This window comes from Vanacampus margaritifer, chromosome 13, assembly GCF_051991255.1.
Source record: "Vanacampus margaritifer isolate UIUO_Vmar chromosome 13, RoL_Vmar_1.0, whole genome shotgun sequence".
Taxonomy (NCBI): Eukaryota; Metazoa; Chordata; class Actinopteri; order Syngnathiformes; family Syngnathidae; genus Vanacampus; species Vanacampus margaritifer.
The window spans coordinates 12,433,241-12,460,833 of NC_135444.1; the positions used below are offsets into that span (position 1 = coordinate 12,433,241).

General features: G+C 40.2%; 2 protein-coding genes across 6 annotated transcripts; one reads left to right on the top strand and one right to left on the bottom strand.

The window, feature by feature from the left end:
* The first annotated feature begins 690 nt into the window (after nt 1-690).
* LOC144062538 (uncharacterized) lies at nt 691-21,337 on the top strand. Of its 2 annotated transcripts, none has more exons than XM_077584011.1 (5): nt 691-2,192; nt 10,425-11,266; nt 13,067-13,138; nt 19,269-19,390; nt 21,198-21,337. In XM_077584011.1, exons 1-2 carry the CDS (start codon nt 1,215-1,217, stop codon nt 11,241-11,243), a joined length of 1,797 nt encoding a protein of 598 aa, XP_077440137.1. In that variant the 5' UTR covers nt 691-1,214; the 3' UTR covers nt 11,244-11,266; nt 13,067-13,138; nt 19,269-19,390; nt 21,198-21,337. The 2 variants fall into 2 exon arrangements, with proteins under 2 accessions (XP_077440137.1, XP_077440138.1); XM_077584012.1 differs by having other exon boundaries at nt 21,201-21,337.
* On the bottom strand, nt 17,824-27,360 carry mydgf (myeloid-derived growth factor). Of its 4 annotated transcripts, none has more exons than XM_077584015.1 (7): nt 27,127-27,360; nt 25,807-25,857; nt 25,399-25,460; nt 24,140-24,221; nt 20,979-21,051; nt 20,227-20,346; nt 17,824-18,978 (listed from the first exon to the last, which is right to left on the bottom strand). In XM_077584015.1, exons 1-6 carry the CDS (start codon nt 27,286-27,288, stop codon nt 20,267-20,269), a joined length of 510 nt encoding a protein of 169 aa, XP_077440141.1. In that variant the 5' UTR covers nt 27,289-27,360; the 3' UTR covers nt 17,824-18,978; nt 20,227-20,266. The 4 variants fall into 4 exon arrangements, with proteins under 4 accessions (XP_077440141.1, XP_077440142.1, XP_077440140.1 ...); XM_077584016.1 differs by having other exon boundaries at nt 17,824-18,985; XM_077584014.1 differs by lacking the exon at nt 17,824-18,978 and adding an exon at nt 19,000-19,371.
* Between the last annotated feature and the right edge of the window lie 233 nt (nt 27,361-27,593).

Below are 27,593 nucleotides of genomic sequence, written 5' to 3' on the forward strand. Positions count from 1 at the left end.
TCCTCCCCTTCATGTACCTGTGCATGTCACAGGATGTCGACATATCAACAGGGCATCGGCAAAGGAATACATCGGAGTGCTGACTCGCAGAATGACACGCGCTTTGAGTTGCCGGTTGCTGAGTGACAACAAAACTGTCAGGGATGCGCTGCCGTCTTTTCAAGGGAGAGGGAGGGACCCGGAGCAGCCGCATGAATAGCGAAGAGGGTACCTGGGAGGCATCTCCGGGCTTGTCAGAGACAAGAAATCTCAAGAATTACTACTCGGGCGACGGGGAAAGCCGAAAATAGAAGTCTCTGCGTAATTGAAATGAAAGTTGCTTTGCGCAACAAAAAACAACTATTTGTACTACTGTATACCGTGACGGTTTTTTCTACTATGTGCAGCAGGGCAGCTTGATCTTGTAGGTTGCAATCATTTGCCCCTTTTTCCACCTCCTGCACCCCTCGCCTAAAACCCCTTCTGGTAGCTAAAGCAGCATTTAATTGTGGAGGGCTGAGCCGGGGTAAGGAGTAATCAGATGAGAACGCAGGCGGGGGGAGTCACGTGGGCACACATGCTGGCTAACCAGGGATTAATAACACTGGCATCTTGATTGGGAGTTCAGCTGCTGGGAGGGGGCGGGGGGGCGAGGGAGGGGTGGCGAAAAAGGGAGGCGAACGGGACAGTTGCGATGACAGGAGACGATAAAGGAAGGAGGGAGAGAGAGAGAGAGAGAGAGAGATGAGAAGAGTGAGTTAGAATCGTGAGAGGGAGTGGGAGGAAAAAAGAGTGGGAATTGGAGGCAGTGCAGCGCGCTGCAGAGCAAAAGAGGGGAGGCGGAAAAAAAAGAGAGAGAGAGCTCACAGAGTCGAGAATCCTCCGCCGTTGCGAGCCAGTGAGACGCTGGAGGGCTGAAAGAGGAGACGCGGGTCCAAAGGAGGGCTTGAGAGGCTCCAGAGACAGAAGTCGGGGGGAGAAAGGTAGAAAAAAAAAAGGAGGCAGGGTGATAAGATCAAAAACGGGAAACGAGGCTCGGGTGGTTTGAGGATGAGCTGCGAGTGGGAGCAAATCGGATAAAAGTTGTAGATGAAAAAGCAGGAAGCGAAGACAGATTGAGGAGATACTGCCCAAGTTGATGGCAAAAGTGGGAGGAGATTTATGGCAACAGAGAAGGAAGCTCTCGCCATCTCAGGAGTCCGTCCCTCCCGCGCTTCTCCTCGTCATCCGTCAGCATGTTCTCTGACAGCAGGTCTCCGGCGGCCAAGGAGCACAGAGCCTTCAAGCCTCATGCCCCTCACTTCCTCCCGTGGCTGCGCAACAGCCTCAAGTCCCAGCAGAGTGCTGACCTGGGGCTCAACGGGCCCTACAAATCCAATCCCGAGCTCCGTGACAACCTGGCCCCTCTGGAGAGGACCAAAGGGATCGGGATCTTCTCCATCCCGGGGAAGAACAAAGCCAAGAAGAGCGAGCTGCGTTGCAATGGCGTGGGGATGGCCAGGATGTTGCCGGTGGTGCTGAGGGGCCACCACATTTTGGGGAAACAGAAAGAAGGTAGTCCGGTAAAGTCCAAGCAGTCCGAAGTGGAACTAGATCCTGTTAACATCGGGGACACTCCCACATCTTGCTCCCCGAAATACGGCCCCCTCGTGGGAAGTCCGCCGGTTCCGACTCCCGCGCTTCTCATCGAAAGCCCAGACTCGAAGGTTGGCGTCTGCATGGAGGAGAGGAGGGAGGACATTTGGGACTACACCAGCCATGTTATTCACCAGAGAGACCTTCAGTCATCAGTCTGGCTCAGCTCAAACCCTCAGGGATCATCGAAAGATGGACACCGTGGCTTCAGATCTAGTTTCAGCTACATCAGCAGGAACTGTCAGAGTCAAAGAGACCTGAGCGCGCTCAGAGAACCACCTGTGGACGGCGGCTCCAGCGCTCCGCTCAACGGAGTCATTTTTTCCACCGAGGTTCCTCACAGAGGTTTGGGTTTTACCACCACTCTGCGAGGGCCAGGGAAACACGGCAAGCGCATCCCGGCTTTGGGCGCCAACCAGGCCCGGTGGGTCCAGCATAAACCAAAGAGTGATGCGGAATCACGCAGGAAAGGAACGGAGTGCAATAGGAAAATGGTGCGGAACCAGCTCAAGCGGGTGGTGGACAACCTGGAGCAGGTTCTGACGGCACTGAGGGATGTTCAGCAGGAAATGAAAGAGGTAAAGAGATTTTTTTTTTTTCCTGTGTGGAGTTTGCATGTTCTTGCGCTACCGTCTATTTTCTCCAGGGACTTCGGAGCCCTCCCACATTCCACAAATGTACGTTAGATTTATTGAAGACTCTAAATTAGATTGAATAAAATTGTCGCAGGCCCACGTTGTAGTTACAGTTTCCCTCAGAGCTCTGTTTCGACTGCTCACCCGAGACACTAATGACAAGGATTGTTATAGAAGATGGATGAGTTTCATCCATAGTCTGGAATTCTTTAGAACGCATCCTTTAGAACAATAAACTTAAGAAGTTAATTGAAGTCAAAACCTGCTGCAGGGTCCGACTAAATCCAACTCCAGCACTTGACATCACTAACTAGGACACGCCTCCTTAAAAGGCACACATCCAATTCACGAATACTACAGTACATACAGTATTACACACTTAATAAAATCAGTAAAAAATTTTACATTCTCTTAATGTTTTTACATACTTTCAAAAAAGTGCTGTTTCTTAATTAAAACTGGAAAATATTATATGTATATATATGTATATATATATATAATAGCATTTCAGTTCATTCCAATGCAGAAAATGTAATTGTGTTATTGGTTTAATTTGTTCTGTGACCACGCTCGTAACTCAAGCACTCATATTTCAAATCATCTTTCCCCACTGAAACTAATGAAATGCCATTAATCCGTTCCAGCCTCTCTAAATAACTCATTAAAATGTATGTAATGTGTGATTTTAATCTGGAAAATAGTACTCATTGTACTTTAAAAAAGACATTTAGTAATAACATAATTAAATGGTTCACCAGGTGGCAGTATAATAGTCAGCCACACAAACGAAAAAAAGAGTAAACTGCAGTAGTATTTGTATAGTTTTATGCAGAGGATAAAGAATATATGCATGTGAGTTGTTCTACTGCTTGCGAACGTCACATGAGCAAACTCAGACAACAGGTGAGTCGTGAGAGGTCGTTACTTGAGCCCTGAACAACGGTGGTGTCATTTTCAAATTGACAGCAAGGGACAAAATGGCGATAAAAACTTTTTTTTGCTTAATTAATGTTCCACAAACGCAATATTAACCGAATGCCGTGTTTAGACTAGTATGGGTGTATAGACCATTATATTGTAAAGACATTTTTTGTCTTGACTTCCCTTTAAAGCGATAAGACGACAACCTAGGCTAGATGCTATTTTTTAGCCTGTCTATGCCATTTCCCTTTATGTGTTAGCATTAAGCTAGCGGGCTGTAAGTAAAATGGGGGGAAAACAACCAAATGACTGATTTTGTGTTGAGAAACTCTTAAGTTGGGTTACTCATATCTCAGGGCACGACTATACAAGTGAACCGAGTTACAATTTTAGTCACAGAACGGATTAAACTCTTAAGTCAAGGTGCCACTGCACGCTCTCAGAAAAAAAGGTGCCATTTTTGTTCTCCAAGATATATTTTTTTGTAATGTACCCTACCAGGTTCAAAAGTGAGGTAGAAAAAAAAATACTGTTTATGGTTAGAAGAGGTACATAAATAAACATTTAAATTAGTTAGTTTAATAAGTTGGTTTGCATGGAAGGATACAAATAAGTGCTAACTCTTTGTGAATACCTTTTTGTATGACGGCGCATTAGGGCCACGTACAAATATATTTTTTAGAGGGTGGTGATAATAGTCTGAGAAAAAAACTTTAAAAAATAAAAAAAATGGCAGATAAGCATGAAAAAAACTCCAAAACTTACAAGAAATAGCTGGCTATAGTCTAATGTGAGGATTCGTTGGTGGTTAATGGGACACTGTTTATAAATTGAAAAGGCAGGATGAAGATGGATTCATTCTTAATTTAAACTTTACTCGTCATACAGGGCAGCTAGAGCGGCAACACTTCCTGATCCCCTATCAGCTGACTAAACACTAACCAATCACATGCTAGCATTCTTTAGGTAAATGCAAGTGAATGACGGAGAGCAGCAGATTCAGACTAAACCACTTGTACAAAAATACCAAAATGTATGAATGTGTAAATAAGAATTCTGGAAACAGCTGGCCTGTACCCAACGCGTCAAAGAGTGAATGCTTAACATCATGGTTAATTTCTGCTAATCAATTTCTATCTCCTTATTTGAAAACCCGACCGAAAATTTTGGGCACAAACATTTGAGTAGTACGCTACGTGTATTTCTCGTACTTTACTTTAAAAAGTTGCAAATTTGCCACTTTATAAACTCGTAGATTTACAAAAAAATGTTCTCTGAATATTGCCCCTGCCCTGTAATGCAGTTTACAGAAATAAATACTAGTTGAGTAGACAAGTGCATCTACTAAGTGATGTCCGCCATCTACTGGTGAACGCTGTTATTACAACTTTCAACTGATCAGGTGTGGTAGGAAAAGACATTTTTGTGAAGTTGACCATCCCTGATCTAGACAGTAAAAATGTGTACTTCGAGTTACATTTTGTACAAAGTTAAGGGTCCCAATAGTATCCTTGAGGGTACCGCCCAGGTGACAAACCATTGGACCTGTAAAAGTAAAAATGCAGAACCTCACCAACCCCCACCTCCTTATGACCCCCCCCCCCCCACCACCAATCTTTAGACTTTTATGACTTTGCATACTCAAACTGTACGCCTTCAGCAGAATTAAATATGCATTAGAGAGTCAGCATTTGGGTTGGGCGCATCCAACACAGTCTGCAAATTATTCCCGCAACTCCGCTCTCGCTCCCACTCGCATCTCTCGTCTCCACCGTGCGCAATGTTTGCTCTCAAGTCATGCGTAGTTTTTTTTTTTTTTTTTTTTTTTACCCCCCCAAGTCACGCCTCATTTGCCACATGCGTTCACGGGCTTCCCGAGATGATGCGCCGTGACATTAGGCGAAACGTCCACCTGCTTCTCTGTGTTCTTCCTCCCCCTGCGCCGTCATCATCATCATCATCATCATCATCATCATCCCTTTTCCTCCAAACTCTTCGCTCTCCCGGACAGATGCTGTTCAAGGCTCAGCTGCACCGCCTTTCACTATGCATTTATCGCCATGCAACTCGTCCTTGCACATTATCCGCATTTCATCCGCATCCGCCGGGTCAGTGATAAAGCCCGGGCATTAACCTCGTCATCCGGGGGTCGGAGGGGAACGCTTGGCGTGTGCCCGTGTTGATATACGGCTGATGAAAGAGCACCTCGCCTCGACGGGAGGTTGGCAACAGGCTGACACTTTGCGTGAAAGAAAGGAAAAAAAAACAAACCCGTTTTCACAAAAGAGTCAACACATCAAAGACCGACAAGACTTTTTTGTCGCCTTTCTGTATTTCAAAGGCCTGTTATATCATTCTGTTGCATGAACCCGCTCCCTCAGTTTGATTTAGGAACCAATTACTGGTTGAATTCTAATGATCCTGCAGCTGCTTTTAAGTTAAACTCATTTGACAGCCGCTACCAACAGTAGAGCGAAAGTAGAAAGGCCATGTTTTTGCTAAGGCGTTTACCGGATTACTGTCTTGCTCATTAGAATAACAGTCACGAAGAATGAAAGACTCCAGAGTTATTGCAAATTATTATTCTGTACTTTAAACCAAATTTGGTACATTCAACTTTTAAATGGTTTGAAAGCTAGTAGTTGGGTCTGAGGTGTGCCTGCCCACCCATCAAGAGTCAAATTCAACATGAGTCAAGTAATTCTTTGTTTGTCTTTGAAAGCAAGCTGCGAGGCTAACCTACATTAGAACCGCTCACACCATTAAAATGACAAGCCAGACTGGCCCGAAGATGCGAAGCCACTTTCAAGCCATGGCCAGAATCCAGTGCTGTCTGTGGCCATCAGGATTTTGCCTTTTTTTAGTTTTTTAGAGTTTTTTTCTCTCCAAATTTTAATTCGTTTTTAGAGTGCAGAGCAATTGTTGCGTGCAAGCTAACAGTAATACCGAAAGTCCTAAAAGCTCATTTATGAAATTGACAAAGATGAAATCGAAGGACATTTTCACTATAATAATATAAGAAACGTGTGATGTTGTTTTATTTATGTATTTATAATACTAATATCAAATTTAAAAAAAAGTTTCATGCAAATTGGTAACTAAACTCGCAGTGGTAGTACACTTTTTTTTTTTTTACTTTGGCTCGTCCAAACTAAACAGTAATAGGCACTAGTTAGTCAACATTGCCAGTCTGTCCATTATTCAAATTAGCAGCACTTATAGAAGGCATATACAACTATTTATATATATTTTTTTAAAAAACAGGCAAGCAAGGAGCTTCTACTTGTAGAAGCAGATCTCAGTGTGGAAAAAAAGGGCCCTTTTGCGAATTTACGTACACTGTCTGGCACTGAATTGCCCCCTGGTGGCCAAGGCGAGAACAACAGGAAAAAGCACGGGATGGGGCAGGAACAGAATAATGGCATTTACCATTCCCATTTCAAACATGATCTGAGATACGAGTGTTTTGAGTTACGAGCGTGGTCATAAAACAAGTTGAATTCTTAAGTAAAGATTCCCAATGGAGCTGCATTTTATTTATTTATTTTTGCTATTTGCGGCGAATCTTGGTTTCTAACCCCTGTCAATAATGAGAGTTTACAGTAATTGTATTTTCACTCATTGGGACAGCACTTCATATACTCCACTATTCACTTGACAGTAGGGATGAACAATCAATCGAATACAAAACAACATCACACTGATTAGTAATTTAACAAATGCATTTGAAGTAGATGAATAAACTGTCTTTTATATGAATTAATAGTCTATTTTTGCAAATAAAACATTTAAAATAATAAAATAATGTCTGGAGAACAAAAACTGACCTTTACAGTACCTTTTTTTCTTTATGTATAATAAATTTGATACTCTTTATTGTTATTTATTGCTTGCGTTTGTTAAAAAACACATGAGGACTTTGAAAAAAATAATCGCATATTTAACCACAATTATAATATTAACTCTTTGACTGCCAGACGTTTTCAGAAACGGGTTGTTCCCAGTGCCAGCCGATTTAAGCATTTTGACTGATCTTTCAAGGTCCACAGAAAATGTTGTGTTTGGACTATGGAAACACACATACTACCAAATGAAAGATTGGACTCTCATCTTTCATCAGAAAAATGAAAAAGTGTTTTTAGTTTGCAAAATACGTTTATTTCCATTCAACAGTGTAGCAATTTGACAAAACAATTTCGCAAACTATTTACAAATGTGTGCAACTGTGGTACTATTTACAATTATGTGGATGTTTCAAATACAGTTTTTCTTTTTGTAGGAGAGGGAGCAGGGTTTGCACAACAGATTACTTTCACTTTCCATTGTCCGTTTCGCATGCAGACGGCCTTTTTTTCCGGGGAATAGCAAGTAGCAGACTGTACCCACTCCTCCGATGAATATGCATTGGACTCGGGGCACTCTTCGCCGTCCGATTGAACGTCCGCCTGAGCGTGCTCGCTTGTGCTCCGCGTTTTCCGGTGTTGGCATCGCTAGCCCGTGAACCTTTTATGACGTCGTCATAGCCGCCGCATCAACGCTTCCAACTTCGCCGTCAACCTCGGAGTCACCATCATCATCATCGATGATGATCATCGTCGTCATCAATGTGCTCTTTATAGCGTTGGTCGATGCTTTTCGTCTTTGAAAAAAACGGCTCGACCGTGAGCTGCTTGCAAACCGGTCGCCATTATGGCTTCTTCAGCCATTGTCCCCTCAATACTCTAGCCCCGCCTCACGTCTTCTGCTGACGCCTACCCAATCTTGTCAAAAGAGAGTCATTGCTTCCATCTAGGGGCCAAAAATAGTCATTAGGCTCACTAGACCTGCTTGAAACTTTCAACACAGCTGGGGAAGACTTTCCTCCACCCGTTTCAAAAAAAATAAAAATAAAAATTGGATGACGTCTTTTAACGTCATTGGCGGCCCCCCGTAGGTTTTTACTTGACGTCTTTTAACGTCAGTGGCAGTGAAAGAGTTAAGGGGGGGGTCACAATAAGATGACTTTTTCAAAGTTGTTAATCCCTACATGATACTGGCTCTGAATCTTTACCTCGCCTATCTTATCACGTCATGGAAGTCGAAAATCTATGAGGAGGCAGTTATTATGTAAATTAGTTCAGTGCAGCTTGCTTACAGAAAATATTAATTTCACACTTAACGGAGAGAAACCCAACTTTTAGAAGACCTATACATGCACCTAAAAAGTCAATCTTCCATAATGCGTCCTTTTAAATATTTAAGTCATTGAAAACTCTACATAACTAACAAACTTACTGCAATATCGACCACGTCGGGATCATTAAAAGCACATCATTAGCCGCCATTCGCGCAACTCCTCGACAACGCGAACGCCTCTCATGCATTCCTCAGCACTACGTGAAGAACAACGATTGTTTATAATCAACACACTTGGGAGCTGCAGCAGCGGTAAATCAGGGTCCTGCGCTCTCTTTTATCTCTGGTGATTCCTGACATTATAACAAGCTGCTAAGCCCAGCATCGCACACAAACACACACAAACAGGCACTCTGCACTTCAAAGTATAAGCAAATGCCTCCGCCACAAAAACTGCATGACGGGGGAAAACAGGTCATCCTTTGACATCAGCAAGGATGTTTTTTTGAACATTAAAAAAAAAAACACATAATGCTTCTGTTGCAGCTCAGGATTTATCCATGCACAGGTGGAGGGAGAGGTCAAACATTTCCCCCGGAGTAATTTTCTCCAATCATGGCGGCTGCCATTATTTTACTCCGTACGTCTGTGACTGGCTTATATAAAAATATACATGGTCCCTTTTGCAATCATTATCTTACTGAGTCTGTCTATTCCCGTATTTTACATCAATGCTTCCCAATTTTTATTGGGACAAAGCACACCTGGAATGAAAACAAATTAAAAAAAAAGCGCAATCAAATGCAAAACATCAATTTTCATAATTGCACATTGACTTTCTCCTTCATAAATGTCAAACGCCATCAAACTTCCTACAATTTAACGTGGTGTGGTTTTATCGGTTTATGAATGCGCCTTTAAATGTTGACATTTCAAATGCGGCAACTAATAAAAAAACAAAAAAGTGGATACAGTACTACTAATATTTTGATGTCAAGCTGTTCCATGCGGTAAATTAGCATGCCAACATTCATGTCGTTGCTTATCATCAACGGAACTGTCAATAGTTAATGTTTCAAGTGTGCCAAATGACAGCCAAACATCGCATTCATTATTTAACCCTAATAATTAAAACCCTGCACTAAAACGTTCTTATAAATCCGATGAAGCCATGATCGGATCATCGAAAAGCACATTATCTGCTTAATAGGATGGATGAGCTGTGCTTAACTGATAATTACGTGTTAGATGATGAACATGTACGGTTAAGAAATTTGGATGTTCAGCTCCAGCTGTGCAAAAAAATACTCAAACACGAAACGGACGGACGGAGTCAGAACGTATGTATTTCAAAGTTGAGAGAAAATCTAATACATTTCACCTGGAAAGGTTTAAAGTGCGGCATGCTACCATCGAGCTACATGGTGGCTAATAGGGTGTGCTAAAAATAATCGATTCTCATTATAATCACAATTCTCATTTAGTATGATTCAGAATCATTTTTAAATGTCCCAAAATCGATTTGATTTAAATAATTTTATACTGACTTGCCCTTGTTTGTGTGTGCCTTCATTGGGAGTGCTGTTCATGTTGTGCTCGATTTGGCCACTTAGGGGCAGTGTAGTTCCGCGCGTTCTGATACACTGTTAAGTTGTAGTAGAAGTCGCAATAGTGTTTGTTTTTTTTTGCTGTGTAGCAAGAGCATACACCGGTGAGTAATGTTAAGATGCTTCTCAGTATACATTCCTGAAGCGTTTTCTATGAATAACCATTCTTTTGCGTAATAAAAGAGCCGCGACTAGCGCGCTAAATAGCATTAGCGAGTCAGACTGGAGTACCTCATGACGATTCTTTGCACATCTAAGCAGAAATCATTGTCGATCAAATCCTTTTGAATCAAAAATCGCTCCGAATCGAAAAAAATCGAAATCGAATCGCGACACAATCAAAGATTCCCACCCCCTAGTGGCTCGGGATAGTTAGCTAGTTAATGAGCATCAAATGAAAAGCCAAGCAGTAGGGTCTACCCAGACCAACTGCCAGCCTCTTACACACGGCAACAAATGAAGAGAGTTAGCACTAGAGCGACGTCTCCCCCAGTTAGCTAGCTAGCTAACTATAACTGTTTTTTTTATCCAGGTGGTGCATCAGATCGACTATCTGACCTCCTGCTTAGACCTGGATGAAGAAGATCAGTACCAGGCAGCAGGAGGCGAGAGCTGCTCCTCTTCCGGCTCAAATGAGGTGACGGTAATCAGCGCCCATCCGAGACCCTCCGTCTCAATAGACCACAGAGGAGCCACTTTCACCCTGAGGAGAGACCATCCCAGTGGGAGGAGATCACCCCCAGTTGAGTTGCCATGCCAACTAAGCACAGAGTTGGCCAGAACTCTTCGCTTGGGAAGTTCCCCCCGACGCGGAGGCTTGCTAACGTTAGTCAAAAATCACGATTCCTACACTCAGCCGCACCCCACCTCGTCCCCTCAAAGAAGCCTTCCCGTCCGGCCGCCCACCCCCGGACTCTCGCCGTTGACGGTCAACCTCCCCAAGTCCCCTCCATCCTCCCCGGGCGGCTCGTCCTCCGTCATGATTAGCCCCATCTCCCCGGTGTCCCCAAAGTGTCATCCGACCGCCGTGCTCGGCCCATCTGTCATTATCGAGCCGCCGCGAAGCGACCGCCCGCCCACCGTGCGCTTCTGTCCGTCCGCGACGTCTCGACACCCGTCCGCCAGCTGCCCACCCACCGACTCGGAGACGCCGGCCCACGCGGACAGAGAGAGGCGAGCGTGCTCGGCGGGGCCGCCTCTGGCGGGGGGCGCCAAAACGCAAGGCCGCAAGGGTCGCAAGCCTCCGCCATACCCTCACCAAAGACCCTCAGAGCCCGCCAAGACAACGCAGGATCCCCGCAAAGCTCCTCCTTACCCCGAGAAGAGAAGACTGCTCTCAACCACGGTGTGAGACTGCGGCCCCTCCAACAGCAAGTACGTTTATTTATGTAGCACTTTTCACAGGCAGGACTCGGAAAGCGCTTCACTGTTCGGAATCACACCCTATCCACTATACAGCTGTACCTTGATTTATGAGTTGAATTCATTCCATGACTACGCTCATAACTCACAACTCGTATCTCAGATCAACTATCCTGTTGAAATGAAAGGAAATGCTATTCGTCTATTTTAGCCCACCACGTTGTGCTATTTTAGATGTGTGCGGCTCGGCCACTAGGGGCAGTATAATACAGACAGAGTTTCACAAAAGAAGAGTTTCGCAACTGAGCAGGGTTATTATAGTTTTGGAATTTTCATTTTAGTTAGTTGTGATTTTGTTTTTATTTTTTTTTTAGTTTTTATTATTTTTTAAGTGGTTCTATTAGTTTTAGTTATTTAAAAAAATGCTTATTTTAGTTTGTTTCAGTATTAAGTTTTAGTTATTTAAAAAATGCTTATTTTAGTTTGTTTAAAAGTTTAAAAAAAAGTGTATTGCTAAAAAACAAAAGTCAAACATGAAAAATTGCCGCCTAAGAGCGACATGATTTGAAGGTGCTTTTCTATTGGCTGCTGCTAGATGACATCACTTCTGCGTGACACACTTTCAAACGTCTTTATTCCGGTTAATATAAAAATAAATCGACTTAAAATCACACTTAAAATCATACCTCAAAGGCTCATGCATTAAATTAATGACCAAAGACTAAAACAAAGGATATTTTTGCTATAATTATAGTTTCCGTTAGTTTTCTTCTTTTTTTAAAGCATTTTTGTTTTAATTTTATTTCATAAACGAAATTGTTTTTTTGTGTTCGTTTTCGTTAACTTAAATAACCTTGCAACGGTGTCAATAAGCTGCAGTATTAAGAGATATTAGTAGTTTTTCACAGGGAATAAATGGTACTCTATGAGTATTATTATATACACCTACATGTCTTGCCGTGACAATTTCTCTTGTAATACGAAAACTAATATTCTACAATATTATACTGTATAAAATTGTATTTAAATAAAATGCAAAGAATTACATAGTTTTTGCAATTTTTTTTTACTTTTTTTTTTTTTTTACTTCACTTTTGCTTAACTTTACTATTTCTTAATTTTTTTATACTTAACTTTTGTTGAACTTTATTCATGTATTTATTTTTGCTTAGTTCTTTTTAATTTAATTTCAAGCTTTTAATTATTTATCTTTCTTAGGACCCATGGTTAGAAAACCAAATGTCATAATACTTGTTAAAAAAAAAAATGTAAAAAGCAGAAAAACAAGCGCGACAAACAGTACTTTCATTGCGAGGTATCCAACGTGAGCTGATAATTATTTCTGAAGTTTCTGAAACTCACTCTTAAGTCCGACGTTTGTTCGAAACACAATGCAAAAAAAAGAACACTGAATACTGTAAATCCTAAATTGGGGCTATTTTGTAGTAAGTATAGGAATAGGTCGACCATATATAGAGTCTCTTTAATGTATCTTCCCACATGCCTTCTCGAAAACCAGTGAACGATAATCATTAGAATATCTAACATATTTACTCATCTAATATATCCCATGATGCATTGTGCTTGTTTCTGTTATGTACAATCAAACCATAACATTTCGTTACCAAAAGACCCCTATAGCCTATGCTAATACAATGTATGTACTGTATGCTAATTAATGAAAATTAGCATACAGTAGATGTTATAGTGCTAAAAACAATAATAAGATCTAATAAAAGTTTTGTTGATGGAGGCGAAGAGAAAATTGCAAACAGTCAACGGCATGAATGAAGGATCATTTCTATTCAACAGGAGAATTTCAAGGCCGGGCCACAATGAACTGAGACGGACCAGGTTTCCAAGGTGACGGGACGTCGACTTGGGGTGAGTGAGGAAAGAACAGCTTGTCTACAAATCTCTCTGGTACTTTGACGCAACACACACAGGCCATCATAACATCTGTCTGGGTTAATGTCCTGGTAACAAGAGCCCCCGTGCAGATGCTCGCGTTGCACCCACAGATTGCACTCGTCGGGCTTGATGATCCCAAATTGTGCCCGCTAAATTGCATGTTCACTCTAACAGATTGCGGGCACTTTTGCTCGTTGTGTGACGCTTGATCTACTGTGATTGTGGCTGGAGGTGCAAAAAGTGCTGGAGACCAGCGTATTTAAAAAGATGCTTTTGCACTTTAGGGAGCGCTGATGCTTTTGTGTCAGTGTCAGCAGAAAAGGTAAACAGAGTAACACAAAATATTATATATATCGATTTTTCTTTGATTTAACTCATTCTGATTGCGTGGGAATTGATGTACGTGAGTATCCTGTATAAGATTGCGTTTAAAACTTTGGACAGTACTGAAAAACTGATCTGGGTACACAGTGTGCTGAAATGACCCAGACACAACAAAATCCAGAGTTGCGGTTTGTTATTGGCAATATGGCATGACTCCTTCTTGTGATTGGCTCCAAGTCAGAACTTGGATTATTAAGAAACTCTAAAACTTTATAAAATATATAGAAATATAAAATTTATAGAAACATGGTCTACGTATATAGATTTTTTTAACCTAATTCTGGTTACTTAATTCTGCCTGTTAGCGAGAGCCACTACATCGTGATAACTTACATTGACGTTTCTGCATTTGGCAATTTATTATTATATTATATTATTAGTATGGGATTTTTTTTAATAGGTTTTAGGTGAACTAATGAATACACACACACTCGCACGCACGCACGCACGCACGAACGCACACACACACACACGCACATACACAGACTCACCCACATATAAAAAATAATATATATATATATATATATATAAAAATAATAATAATTTAAAAAAAGGAGAGCAATGATGACATGTCAAATCGAATGAACAATACTGAGCTCTCCAAAAAAAATAAAAAATAAAAAATAAAAAAAGAACTTGGATAATTAAGATACTCTAAAACGACATTGCTTAATAGATGATATGTTAGAATTAGGGGTGTCAGGCGATTAATTTTTATAATCGTAATTAATCGCATGGCTTCAATAATTAACTCACGCTTAATTGCAAATTTTATATCTGTTCTAAATGTACAATAAAAAAAAAAATCTAAGTTTTTATACACTTGTTAACAGAAAAGTGTGGCAAAAAAAATGTTAAACAAAGAAATATGGCTGCATTTTTCAGTCATTGATATAGTAATTTCATAATTCATCAAATTGAGTTAAAATTTGTAATGTATTGTAAAAAAAAGCTCAGTGCATTTTTCTTTTCATATTAAGAGCTAGCTCATCTTTAACATGAAATAACTTGTAAAATTCTGCACATTTTTTAAAAATTGAGGCTTTCCAAGTAAGGGGCAGCCATTAATTACACGTAAAAAAAAAAAAAAGTGGCGTTCAAGGAACTTTCAATTCACTCAAAATTAAAACACTAATTTTGACACCCGTTGTTGCAATTTTTTTTTGTTTTAAGAGTGGAAAAGATCAGTTTTCCCGTTGCCTCTCATTTTGCCAAGGCCTACCTGTGTGAGTAATCAAGTTTTCTCCCATTCTTTACACGTACAACCCTTAAAAGGACACCAGAAAAAAAGGTCCGATTAGAGAATTTAAAAGAGCGTCATTATTGCAAAAAAAATGACAAGCAACAACCCCTGAGCGCATTATGACCTTGGGGGTTGCATAAACGTCACCAAGCGTTGGGATATAATGGGAACTAATTGCAGCTCAGACTACTTTGGCTCCAAAGTACACATGGGGAGGGAGGAAGTGATAAATCGTATCCAGGCCATATAAGACTAGAGCAGGGTCTAGCGGCTCTGAGCTGACGGGGTCAGCGTACCCTCGACAGGGGGCAGCTGGCCATTGGTTGAGTCCTTCAAGGACCCCTGGTGTTAGAAAAATCCTATTGCCTTTGCTGCCTATGGTTTGACTGACCCGGGCCACAATCTCCATCTGTTCCCTTCTAAATATCAAGAGATGCAAAATAGAGGGGGAGAAGTAGGGGGCAGGTGTGTGTTGAGAGGAGACTGTGGAATGCGGTCCTGATTCATTACAGCACAGCAAAGCCATGTTTTATTCATTTAGGTCGCTCATTGCTCACACCTGAGGTGTTTATGTAGTTTATTTCGAGCAGGTTCTTGTTTTTTTTCTTTTAAGATAAGATTGCTTGGTGACTTTAGCATTTGGTCATGCTGAAGAAGATAGTTGCTTTGCCAATGACAAAACGCCAGCTGGGCTTTATAGTTTGGACTAAAAAGGAAAATAACACCAACATTTGGTGAATTCATACTATATGGTAGTGATCTATTATAAATGGTTGTCATCTGCTGTGAGGGTTTCATTCAAACTATTTCTCAGTTTTTTTTTTGTTGTTATTCACCAGAAAACTTCACTTGAGGTTTAGCAGCATGGAAAAAAAAAACCTGACTATGAATGGCTCAACATGTTTATATAACACAATCAAATCCATCCATTCACTTTCTATATCTCCTATAGCGCTCATCCTCATGAGGGTCACAGGCGAATTGATTGCCAGCCAATCATAAAGCAATATAGACAGAAAACCATTCGCACTCATGTACATACCTATGGGCAATTTAGAGTATTAAATGAACCAAAACTGCATTTATTTCCCCCAAATGTGGGAGGAATCTCACACAAGCACAGATTCACAATCCAGAATCTCTTGATTAAAATCCACAAAGAAGTAATCGGGCTGCACTTAAAGGAAGAAGTCAACCCACATTTTTTTTTTTTTTTTTACAATATGTTACACCCACTAGTCATAACACGGCATTCTGATTAGTATTGCATTTGTGGAATTTGAATTAGCAGCAAAATTCACTCATTTTTAGCCATCTCAGGGGGCGGCCATTTTGCCAAATGTGATGTCATTTTCAGTGGACAAGACGTGGTAAAATGGCCGACCACTGAGATGGCTAAAACAGGCAGATTTTGCTGCTTAATTAATTCCTATTCCATAAATTCTATATTAGTGTTTAGACTAGTGGCACTGCATAGAAAATATTATTGTAAATAATTTTTTGGGGGGGGGTTGGCTTCCCCTTTAAAGAAAAAAAAGGATTACATTACAATTACAGTGAATACACACACAGTCTCAATAGAATTATGAAGTAAATGTTTTAATTTTAAGACCAAATTGATAACATAATACAAGTATGCAGAGAAGCTGGAATAGGGAAGAGCAATACTGTCACCTAGTGGCGGTTTATAGGTACTACAGTGATTATTATATCTGTTGGCAATTTAAATAATTCAATCTCAAGTTTCATTCTTGGCTGGTTTTGAGTACAGTAAAAATGTTATATGTATACAGGTGTTCCTTATGTAAATTGTAGTTTTAAAATCAAGTAATGAGTAAAGTAACTAAGTTACTTTTTAAAGCAAGTAAAGTAACTAAGTTACTTTTTAGGGTAACTGTTTCAACACTTCCTGCCCCACATTTAATTTGACTTTTAATGAAATATTTATTTTAGTTGACCTCTAAATTGTACCACTTTGGGGTCATTTCATTGGGAACGCTCCACAGTGGAACAGAGAACATCTTTATTTTCGCCGTTTTAGTGCAGCCAATCTGCCGCTTTGACCTTTGACTCTCTAAACTCCGCAGTCAAGTTGAGCTCATCAAAAGTGGAACATGAAAGTATTTACAACATCTCATGACAGCCTTTTATCAGATGGCCGCCGAGATATTTTGGAGGGAGCAGCATAGAGGCGGACCAGCTGGCAAACAAAGTCGTGTCTGCCCAGCAGCAACATCATGAGTGGAATTTTATAGCACGCCATCACAATCTGCCCCGATTCTTGCCAGCGTGGAGTGTATTTAGAACAAAAAAGTGATTTTTATATTCTGCTGGTGGAGCAGGGGGGGGAAACGTTAGAAGTGCAAAAGAGTGGTGATGTCAACATAAAGGCTGCCTGGAGTGTCATAAAGAGGACACGAGTGAAGTGATGGCGTGATTCAGGGCGCTAGGAAGGCTCTTGATGCTTTTATTACAGGGACGATGCCTCGTGGGTGTCGTGGCTGTAGTCGACATCAACTGGTCAAATGTTGCGGGTCAATGTGACATTTATTTTATATTTAAAGAGCTTTGGGGTTGGCAATCAAGATGAGCTGCTTTCTCTAAGGCTTAACATAAAATGAATTAATCCCTCCCGACTCGTATATAATGTATATGCATGAGACCACAATGATCAGCGTCATATACGTTCCCATATGTACTGCAGGATTTAGTCCATCCCCGCAAAGCCGGACCGGACGAAATGAAGAGGCAACAATGAAAGCCCTTTTATCTCACGGAAAAATATGCATCCCGGGACGATACATGCTAATGAAGCAAATACATTTAGAAACATTTATTTTAATGGAGTCGCGTTTGCTGAGCAACTGTCTCGCGTTGTTGCATCACACCAGAGATTAAATTAAGAATATTTGCGTGTAAAATGAGTTTATCTTGAGCATGACAAGACGCATAAAAGATTTGACAGTGTTTCACTGGCAGGCACAATTTACATAAAAATAATATAATTCATAACAATTCAACCACAGACTAATAGTGTTTCCCAACCTTTATTGCGGCGAGGCACATATTTTACATAAGAAAAATCTCCCGCCGTCGTAACAAGACACAAAATGTTACAAAAAGTATTCACATAAATGATGATATCATCACAATTCATTTACACGTCTACTAAGCGTGAAATTCGGGCTTGTTTCATTAAACCTGATGCAAAGGTTAACTGTATCTTCTGCCATCTATACAATATTTACCAAAAATATTTAACTTCCAACTAGGCATGAGCCAATCTTAGATTATGATGGTTAGGACAACCTAAGTCAAATTAAAGCTCTAAAATGACTTTCTCTTAAAATATTTGAGTAAATAAAAGCACCCCCCATTGAACAGTTTTATTTAATATTGAATATTTGGTACAGAAGAAATGTACCATGTGGAGTTTAAATAAATAAATAAATGTCAACCTTCTGTTTTGATTCTTCTTCAGTGTCCCATCACTGGTGCGCTATTCTTAGAACAGACCCATGGGCTACTCATGTTGTCCTTGGGGTTAACTAATACCTGTTGGCACCATTTTTATTTTATTTAATTTTTTAGAACAATGCACAATATTCAACCGAGAAAAAGTGTTTGCACGGTGTCTCTTCTTCCTTCGTGCCCAACTACTCACCCCTCCCTTCTCTGCTCACTGATATGTTTCAGCTCTGCAAGCAGCCAATCATATTGTGCATATCATAGACGTCCCTTCACCCTCATCGGTGACAGCTAGTATTAGCAGTTATTGAAACTTTGGACTTTTTAAAAACTGACCAAATAATGTATTTTTGTTCATCTATCTCTGCCAGTGATGTATAGTGACAAGCAGAACAAACAAATGCCCTTTCATCATATGGCATTTAACCTGTGTATCAACTTTTTGTGACTTTTTTGTTGTCATGAGATGTTTTCGAAGGCAAAATACATTCCTTGGCTTAACAGATATTGGCAAATGCTGGACTAGACTACTGCGCACTCCAATGATTTGGAATCACTTGATCTAGTCATCATCAAAATTCTGAACATTTTCTTGTATTGACTGAGAAATGGATCAAAAGCTTACTTTCCAAAGCAGATGAACTTACTGAGTTGTAGCAGCATATCAAAACAGTTGTCGACTGTCAAAACAAATCGAGATGATGTCCTTTCCCCCCGTCTGTGGACTCAAACAGCAAACAACAAAGTGTAAACTTCAAAACATGTGAAGAAAGTGCAACAACACTTACTGTATCATAGCAATCATTTGGCCAGTTCGTCCATTTTGTGCAGGGGCAGTGAAGGGAATAACTCAAGGGTTTGAATTGGATGATGTGTGAGGTTCACCAAAAACACAAGAATTTTCAGTAACAACTCAAATTTATTGAATAAAGAATCACAAGCGGTTAAAAAAAAAAAAGCCTGTTTGTACAAAATGAATCAACATCTTATCTAATCTTGTTTTCCCAGCCACTACCTTGGTGTGATTTACATCCTGTTGGGACCATCGAGCAGCACCTGACCAGCGGCCAAAACAAATCCCTACGAAAACCATTTCCTCGACCTACACAGGCTGCCACAAAGCAAAAAAGGTATAAACGTCTCATTTGTGTGAATTTTTGTGTGTGTATTCATTAGAGAGGGAAATGTTGCCTCGGGGGGGATAGAAGAAACAGATTTGAGAACATGAAGGTGTCTTGCTTCAGGACAAACAGCGCCAGAGAGAGAAAAAAAAAAAAAAAAGAGTAATTTTCTAAAGCTTTCAAATCAAAACAAACAAGATAAAGCACAAACGTCACATGTGTGTTTGGAATTTTTATTCATCAGAGAGCAATTTATGGAATTTTTTTGCTCTGGGGGATGGAAGCAAAGGATTTGGTACGTGCTGGCATATTGCTTCCGAACAGCACCAAAAACGTTTTGTAAATATTTCAAATGAAGTTCACATTAACGATGTATCGAAAAAAAACATCTAACATTCTAAAAAATCCCCCGCTGGTCAATCCCCCACCCATAAAACAAAAAATAAAATTCACAGGTAGTGATGATGTGCGAAATATGTTGCACGTAATATTGAAGAAAATGTTTTGAGGACTCTGATGTGATGATACTGGGGATTATAGTGCTACTGGGGGCTCTTTCAGCAAAGTCCTGAGAGGCCCGGATGACTAGAATTGCACATTTATGATTCCAAATGGAATAGCCCCTGACGGATCAGCAAACATTATGCCTCAAAAGGTTTAGAATAAGCGACAAAGGAAAGCTTCTTTAATGTAAAACATCAAACGGTGGACATTTCAAAAGGATCTTGTTGATTGTATTTATGCCCAGGAGGGGCAAATACTCTTCTATAGTCATCATCATCATCATCATCAGCTATTCTCCAAAACGTAACCTTTGACAAGCGAGCTAAAAGTCAGCAGCTCACCCGGGAAGGATGCCCGACGCGGCGTCCGAGCCCAGAGCGCTCAGAGCTCTTCGTGTCTCGTGCGTCCGATCGCCAACAGCTTGGACAGTTGGGCGTTGAACTTGCCTTCTGTGTGGGTCACTGTGGGGGGGGGCACAAGGGACAGGAGATTACTTTATGAAGGAGAAAAGACGCGGTCGTCGTCGTTCAACTGGAGAGACGATCTTGACGAGGAAAGTGGGCCATAAATGTAGCGCTTTCGGCTCATTTCGCTCCTGAAGGCTGAAGCTTTTTTTTTTTTACTTCAAATCTGATTACATTTTAAAGTACTTTTTGTCTCAACTGACTGGAAAAGGCCAGCGTAGAGAAGTGGGTCACATCGAATACTAACAGATTACTGATAAACAGCTGCATTTAGATTAGAAGTTGCAACGCATTTGTCCGAGGCATACCATTCATAACCTTGAAACGTCGGACGGTACCCTTGTAAGCCCCCTTTCATTTTTTACAACCTGTCTGCCGCGACTCACCAGTTGAGAATGACTGCATTAGATGCATTTTGTTATCTGCTGTACTGAGGGGAAGTGGCCATTCCTAAACAGACTAAAAATTGGATCATTCTAGTCCGGATAGTTGTTGGCTGTAATTAATTGACATTCTGGACAGCGAACAAGCCAAAAATGTTGATTAAAGTGAATTCTAATGTAGCCTGGCCACATGAGAGGTGGGGGTGACCTAGACACAACGAGCACTGGGAGATGATTAAAGCTCACCTGCGGACTCCTCGATGGTGTATTCCTCTGAATTAAGATATTTATCCTGTCCTCCTGCTATTGCCGCCTGTGACTGGAAACACACACACACACACACACACATGAATATGATGGGAAGAAGAGGTTGAAGATATGACAACAATGTCATTGGGATGCTGCAAGAGGGTTGTTTGTGTACTCAATAAGGTTATTTCTTTGTGTACATGTTTGTGTGTGAAGCAGGTGGAGGGAACGCCAAGAGAACGAACGTGCTTAATGGTGGAAGGAGGCGTGGCCACAACAATCGCTCAGGAAGACAGTCCAAACACAACCTTCCCTCCATGAAACCCAAATAAAGTTTCAACCTTTTTCTCGCTTCTCCTCTGCCTGATTAGATTTTTGTTAGGGCTACGACCTGAGATACATAAAAAAACTGGTTTCCATGGAGACAAGCGGTGGAAGATAAGTTGCGAAATAAAACAATAAATCAAAGAGAAATTAGTCTTGGCAATCTAAGGACAACCCATCAAAAATTAATTACAGAAAATACAGCGTGGCTTACAAATAGTGCATTTCTTGTCAGGATATCATTTCTGTCCACAATAAAGACAGCGGAAAATGTCTGGATATGTTTAAATAAAAAACACTGGCTGGCCATAACATGAGATTCAACTGCAGAAACTTTATTGAACCAAAACATATATTTTACAGATGTAACCAAAACAAAACTATTTATTGTAAATTTACACTTTATTTGTGTCCCTGGGTTTTCACGCGGTCCTTTGACCCTAACACATTATTTATCGGCCCTGAAAATTTGGAATAATCCACAGGAAGTTGCATCATTCAGATCATATACCAAAAGTTCACTCACTTATTTTTCTGTATATTTGATGATATTTAAAAAATGACAGGGGAGGAGTGAGGGTAAAAATCGCACCACATTTGGTTATCGCCACCCTAAATTATTTTCTTTTCTTTTTTTAGCAATGTTTACTTTTACAGTACATCTTGGTTGAATTATAATGTGCTTAGTCGCGACATGGTGTTAGCATAAATGTCAAGTGATTATATTTGCTGTATTAGCTAATGCTATGCTAAAAACTCACTCCTTTTACTCAAATGAGTTCAATAAAACAGTGACATTAACAAAAAATTACGCCACCTGAAATGAGCCGATTAAAAAGAAGTTTACTTTGAGAGTTACAACAAATGGCAACTATCGGTATTTGGTGGAAAGGCTATTTTACAATATCCTGAGATAAAAAAAAAAATAATGATGATCTTGTCTACATTTAGTTTAAATTCTGGGCCCATTTAGATAAACTGAAGAAAGACACACACGGAGATCTTAAATATTTTTACCGCAGCACCATAAAGTGGTTGGGAATCACTGATATAATAACAGTAACAGAAGGGGGGGGGGGTCAATAACAACAAATAGGACGATGCATCCATCAATTTTCAGACTATATATCAGGGTTTTTAAGGGGGGAAAAAAACAAATTACAAATAACACTAATCTGTGCATCAACAACCCAGCTGACGTGCAGTCTGAACACTGCTTGCAAGACCATCATGTTATGTCAAGCCACTATTGGAGAAGCTCAGGGTAATTTAAATTACACCATTTCATGGACAATTTACAAAAGTGGTAAGGGGGGGGGGGTGTAGAAGTGTCAATTATTTCAAGAAGTTGTCAGCTATAGTAAAAGGCAAACTTAGGCAAGCGTAGGGTACAGAAATCCTGAGCTTTGTTGTACTGCCAAGCTGGAGGCGTCCTTATTTACAGACTACATGAAGAAATAAAAAAAAAAAAAAAGTTTGTCCTCTGCCCCGCTTTGCTTTGATTATGTGACATTTGTGCCGACTCTGTACTTTCCAAACCTCCTCAAGAGTGCGTGGAAGCACTTTGATCAGCACAATGACGGAGGTTGGGGGTGCATACGGAGAACATCCGAGGTAATAGCAAGTCGAAACTGTCACCGGGGCTTGTGTCTTTGCGATGGCGCTGTATTGGTGTCAGCTTTTTGCTGTCCAACACCAGCGCAGTGCCAACTGATCACACGTTGTAAGGAGAAACGCTGAGGCGGCGCAAACTTCAGGATGTTTGAGAATGTCAAACCTACATTCACCAGGTGGTGGCGCACTTTAGCACAACAATAGAATCGCAATTGTCAAATGAAATGGAGCGTAGTCACACATGCTTTACTAGTAGTGTATCATGTCACCGCCTCGTTAGCCAAGAGTTTCCGAACTACTTTACATCCAAACCAGCAGGAAGCTCCATCAGGCTACTACCTGCTCGGTTGCTTAGCAACCAGTGCCAAATTTGGACACGCTTGCACTAGACTGCGGTAAAAGCCAAGTGCAGTGTAAAAAGGGTTTTTACAGTCATCTCCACAGTTGTTTGGGCACCAACAGTTTTTTTTCATCATTTTTGTTTTACAAGGATGTGTTAATATTTGAATGGTAAATACTGTACCATATTTTTGTGAAACATCTTCGAGGGGACATATAATGCAAAATTAAAATACCGTGCAACATCAATTTTACCAACTGGTGTGGGCACACAAAACTGAGGAACCCTTGAATTTAACTGTCCGGCAAAAGCAATAAACGCAAAAGGGCATTGTTATGGATTTTTTTTTTTGTATTGTTTTTACACAATTGGTTGAATCTCTGGACTGTCTGCACACCCATCAAGAGTGAAACTATACAACCAAGTAAATCTAAAACTATCTCTTAAAATGTAACTGTTCTAGAAGCCTTGGACTTTTAGTTGGATGTACAGATTAGTATTACCTAACAATGTTAGCTTCTGACAAGTTAAAATTATTGTATTCACTTAATGGGCTCTCGCTTTTTATCTCACGTACTGGGTTCTACTCCAGAGATGAAGCCAGTCTAGTCGCAAGGCTCTGGCTCCGCTCCTGGTCGTCATGGTAATAAAAGGCTGACTCGTCATTGGGCCATTATGGGCTTTTACGCCGCCCCCTAAATAGCGGCTAATTTCAACAGAGACCAGGTATAGGGTGGGTAAAGTGTGCTATATTTTGTGAATCTTGGTGTATTTTATTTATTTATTTATGTGTGTGTGTGTGTGTGTGTGTGTGTGCGGATGGAGGATTCCTGTTTGAAAAGAAAAAATTGATGACACAAAGTGGTTTGTTTATACTTACGAATGCATTTGCATATTCAACTTTGGTTCCCTTCAACTCCATCTTGAATGCGGTGAAAAACAAGTATGATTTCCCTGTGGACCTTAGCAGAGAAAACAAACAAAATCATCAGTTGTCATGCATATTAAATCATTTGCATACATTCATTGCTGCCACTAGGGATGGACATTATAATCGATTGATTGATCGTTATTTGGTCGCCTGTGTGGAATTGTTTGGTGATTAGTCGTGTCTTGGAGCAAATTAAAAAAAATTGAGCGCCCTACTTGTTACATACTTTGAAGTCGCTAAGGCCTACGTTACGCGTAGGGATGTAATGATAACGGCAATATCGTGATATCACAATATTAAAACAAAAAAAATATCGTCGTTGTCATGTCACGATATTAAAAGCAGCACATTGATTGATTTCCATTTGTGCAGTCGTAGCATCCTCTGGTGGCTAGTTTTTTTAAGTGCTGTTTAATTTTCATAAGGGATGTTTTGGCCCTTCTATGTTTAAAATCGACGATGTAATATGCTTGTGAAGAGAGTCAATTTGTGGAGGAACTCAATGTGTGCGTGCATTAGCAAGTAAGTGCCTCAATATTAAGTGTTATAATAGATTGTAGGTGGTTTATATGCATTGCTGTTATGTGCAATATTGTGTTTTTTTGTGACCTATATTTTTTTTTATATCGCCAACCTCCCCACAATATTGTGATAATTATCGTATCGTGAGCTTCATATTCTGATAATATTGTATCGTGATGTTTGGATATCGTTACATCCCGCATACATCAATCAATGTAGCACAATTTCTGTGGGCTCCTTTAAAAAAACAAAAATTATAACAAACAATTGTATACTGAGCACCCACACACTTTCCCATGTTGCGGTAATTTACAATTCTGGTTCAATGGTTGACATCACTGGAATTCTTCTGTGGTGGCATCTACAAAAAGCCCAAGGGGGGAAAAAAAACAGAACAATGCTGCCAAAAACAGACAAGACTTATTATTAGCTAGTAGCTTATTATCTTTATAACGAAACTTATTTCCAACTTTTTTGGGGGTGGGGGGCAACTTAACTGCTACTTTGACACTCCCTATTAGTCTTATTACCTGCACCAGAGCAACATTGAAGGAGGTAACATTTTCACCAGTGTTTGTATGGCTGCATGCAGACAAATGACATTACTGCCACCTACAGGGCACCAATTCTGAATGCTGCTCTTGCTTGTTTCATAATTTTTCCAAGTGTGTGTGTGTTAGCCTTACCTCCACACAGAGCAGGAAAACAGCTTGTTGTCTTCACTAAGGCCCACACTCATGAACCAGTTCTAGAAAACAAAGGACAACATAGCTCAACTCTATAAAAAATAAATCAGCATCTGTTGACTGGAATTGACTACAATGTATCAGCCCTTGCACACATATACTAAATTTGCATTGCTGTGCCTGTTGCAATGCAGGACCCACACCTGCTGTCACAGGTAACATTCCGCATTGTTACATTCCGCCGGTCTGAAATGCAAGTTCTGATTCCGATTGACCTGAGTGATTACTCCTTTTGAGACTTAAATTTCTAAGGGTGATCAGTAAAATTGTGAAGAAGCAGTGACGGCATCTGTGTGTTTGATGTGATATCTGCAACTTCATGTGGGGAAAAAGTTTTTGGACACTAACCTCATTGGTTCCTCCTTGTGCAACGAACGAGAATGAGCATTCGTACAGACCCTGAAAGAAACAGAATGTTGACACACCTTCAGCTACATTCATGTTTGGTCAGTTTTGCCTGTCAGAAAATGGGAGTTGATGATTGTTATCATTAGTAAGATTATAGAGCATTTATCCTGCAAATTACAATCTAATTACAATTATTTTACTAGTGATCCAATATAATAAATAGATTTATTAAAATGAAATGAATTGTATCTGTACTACAGTCCCACTGTGGAATAATTTTGCACTACATCAACAAAAACACAGTTGTAAACAATGCAATTAGCAATGCAACAATAATGGTAATTAGGGCTCTCTCTATTGAATATTTTTAGAATCAATTAATCTATTGATTAATTTAATAATTTAATAAAATTTCATTTTGCATTAAAGTGTATAACCAACCGTTTTTTCGCAATTACTGTTGTTTATTAACCAATTATTGTTCTTTATTTTGTATAAGAAAAAGCTGAACTATTAAGAAATATGAGACATCTGAGCTTTTTAAAACCGATTCAGTTTGACAATCCATTATTTGTCGACTCCACTCCAACTCTGTACCACCATAATTATAATAACAATAACACTAACAGTGCTAATGAAAGAGCATTAGTAAGAGTAAAAGGCGCAATGTGGACATAGTATGAAGGTTTGTAAAAAATTAAAAAATTAAAAAAAATTATGAAATGTTTTAAATGTATTGATACAATTGAGCAGTGGCTTCTTCAAAGTTGGATAAAATAATACCCCAAGGTGCATATTACAATTCCCATTCCTCAGCCAATGAATGGCACCTTTGTAGCAGCCAGCGACGTGTCAGTCGTTTACAGGCTATGACGTCATCAAAAATGCGACATAATGTAGTCCATTCCGCGTCCAAGTAGGAAATGTGACAGTTTAAGCTTATAAACGCTGACTTTAAAGCGTTCCAATTAAAAGTCAATACAAAACATGACAGAAGCCCTTGATATGCGGGTTATTTAGCGTCAGATGGGACATAACCGCATGCTGAAAAGTCGGTGCACATCGATATAACGGACATCCGAGCTTTCTGGAAGGCAGCACGTACTCCCTTATGTTTGCCAAAACAATCACAAATAATGCACGAGAACTGCCTTGTACACAAAGAAGACAGTAGCTCTTGTCGTGAGGCGGTGACAACAGAGTAGTAAACTGGCATGGTTTTAGAAGGGCATCTTAATAATAGGTGACAAAACGTGAAAAATTCCGTTTTGAGCGAATGCACACTGTACTATTAAGTCGTTCTTATGTGAAAATACGTACAATCGACTCGGTGAAGGTGTACAACGTTCCTCCCGGTTTCACGTCAAACTCCACCGTTTTCGTTTGTTCGTCCGAAGCATGAGCCAGATAATGTGACATAAGCACCACGGAGAGAAGACAAACTGTCAAGTTAGAAACACGAAACTTCTTCGCCGTTGCCATTCTTCCCTTGTGTGTGTTTGGTGGAAGTGACTGTAGTGATGGAAAGACTCGTTAGTCCATGTTATGAGTGGCTTCTTCTTCTGTTGTTTGTTTAGCGGCGTCAAATTGTTTTTCTGTGCAATGTCGCCACCCATTGATTGCTAATGAGAACTACCGTTAGCTTAACAGTTGACTGTTTGTTTTTTTGAAGAAATAAAGCACATAAAATGAGGCTTCAAAATCATGAAAAATGTAGCCTTTCACTTTCAAATGCTACTTTGTATGGCATCTGTCTTTTGCCTACGGATCCCTCAATATTTGAGCTG

Coding starts and splice junctions, on each gene's coding strand:
- LOC144062538 (XM_077584011.1), top strand. CDS start 1,215: ATGTTCTCTGACAGCAGGTCTCCGGCGGCCAAGGAGCACAGAGCCTTC. Junction 2,193..10,424: donor TTCAGCAGGAAATGAAAGAG/GTAAAGAGATTT, acceptor TTTTTTATCCAG/GTGGTGCATCAGATCGACTA.
- mydgf (XM_077584015.1), bottom strand. CDS start 27,288: ATGGCAACGGCGAAGAAGTTTCGTGTTTCTAACTTGACAGTTTGTCTT. Junction 25,461..25,806: donor CACAAGGAGGAACCAATGAG/GTTAGTGTCCAA, acceptor TTTGTTTTCTAG/AACTGGTTCATGAGTGTGGG. Junction 21,052..24,139: donor TTGAATATGCAAATGCATTC/GTAAGTATAAAC, acceptor GTGTGTTTCCAG/TCACAGGCGGCAATAGCAGG.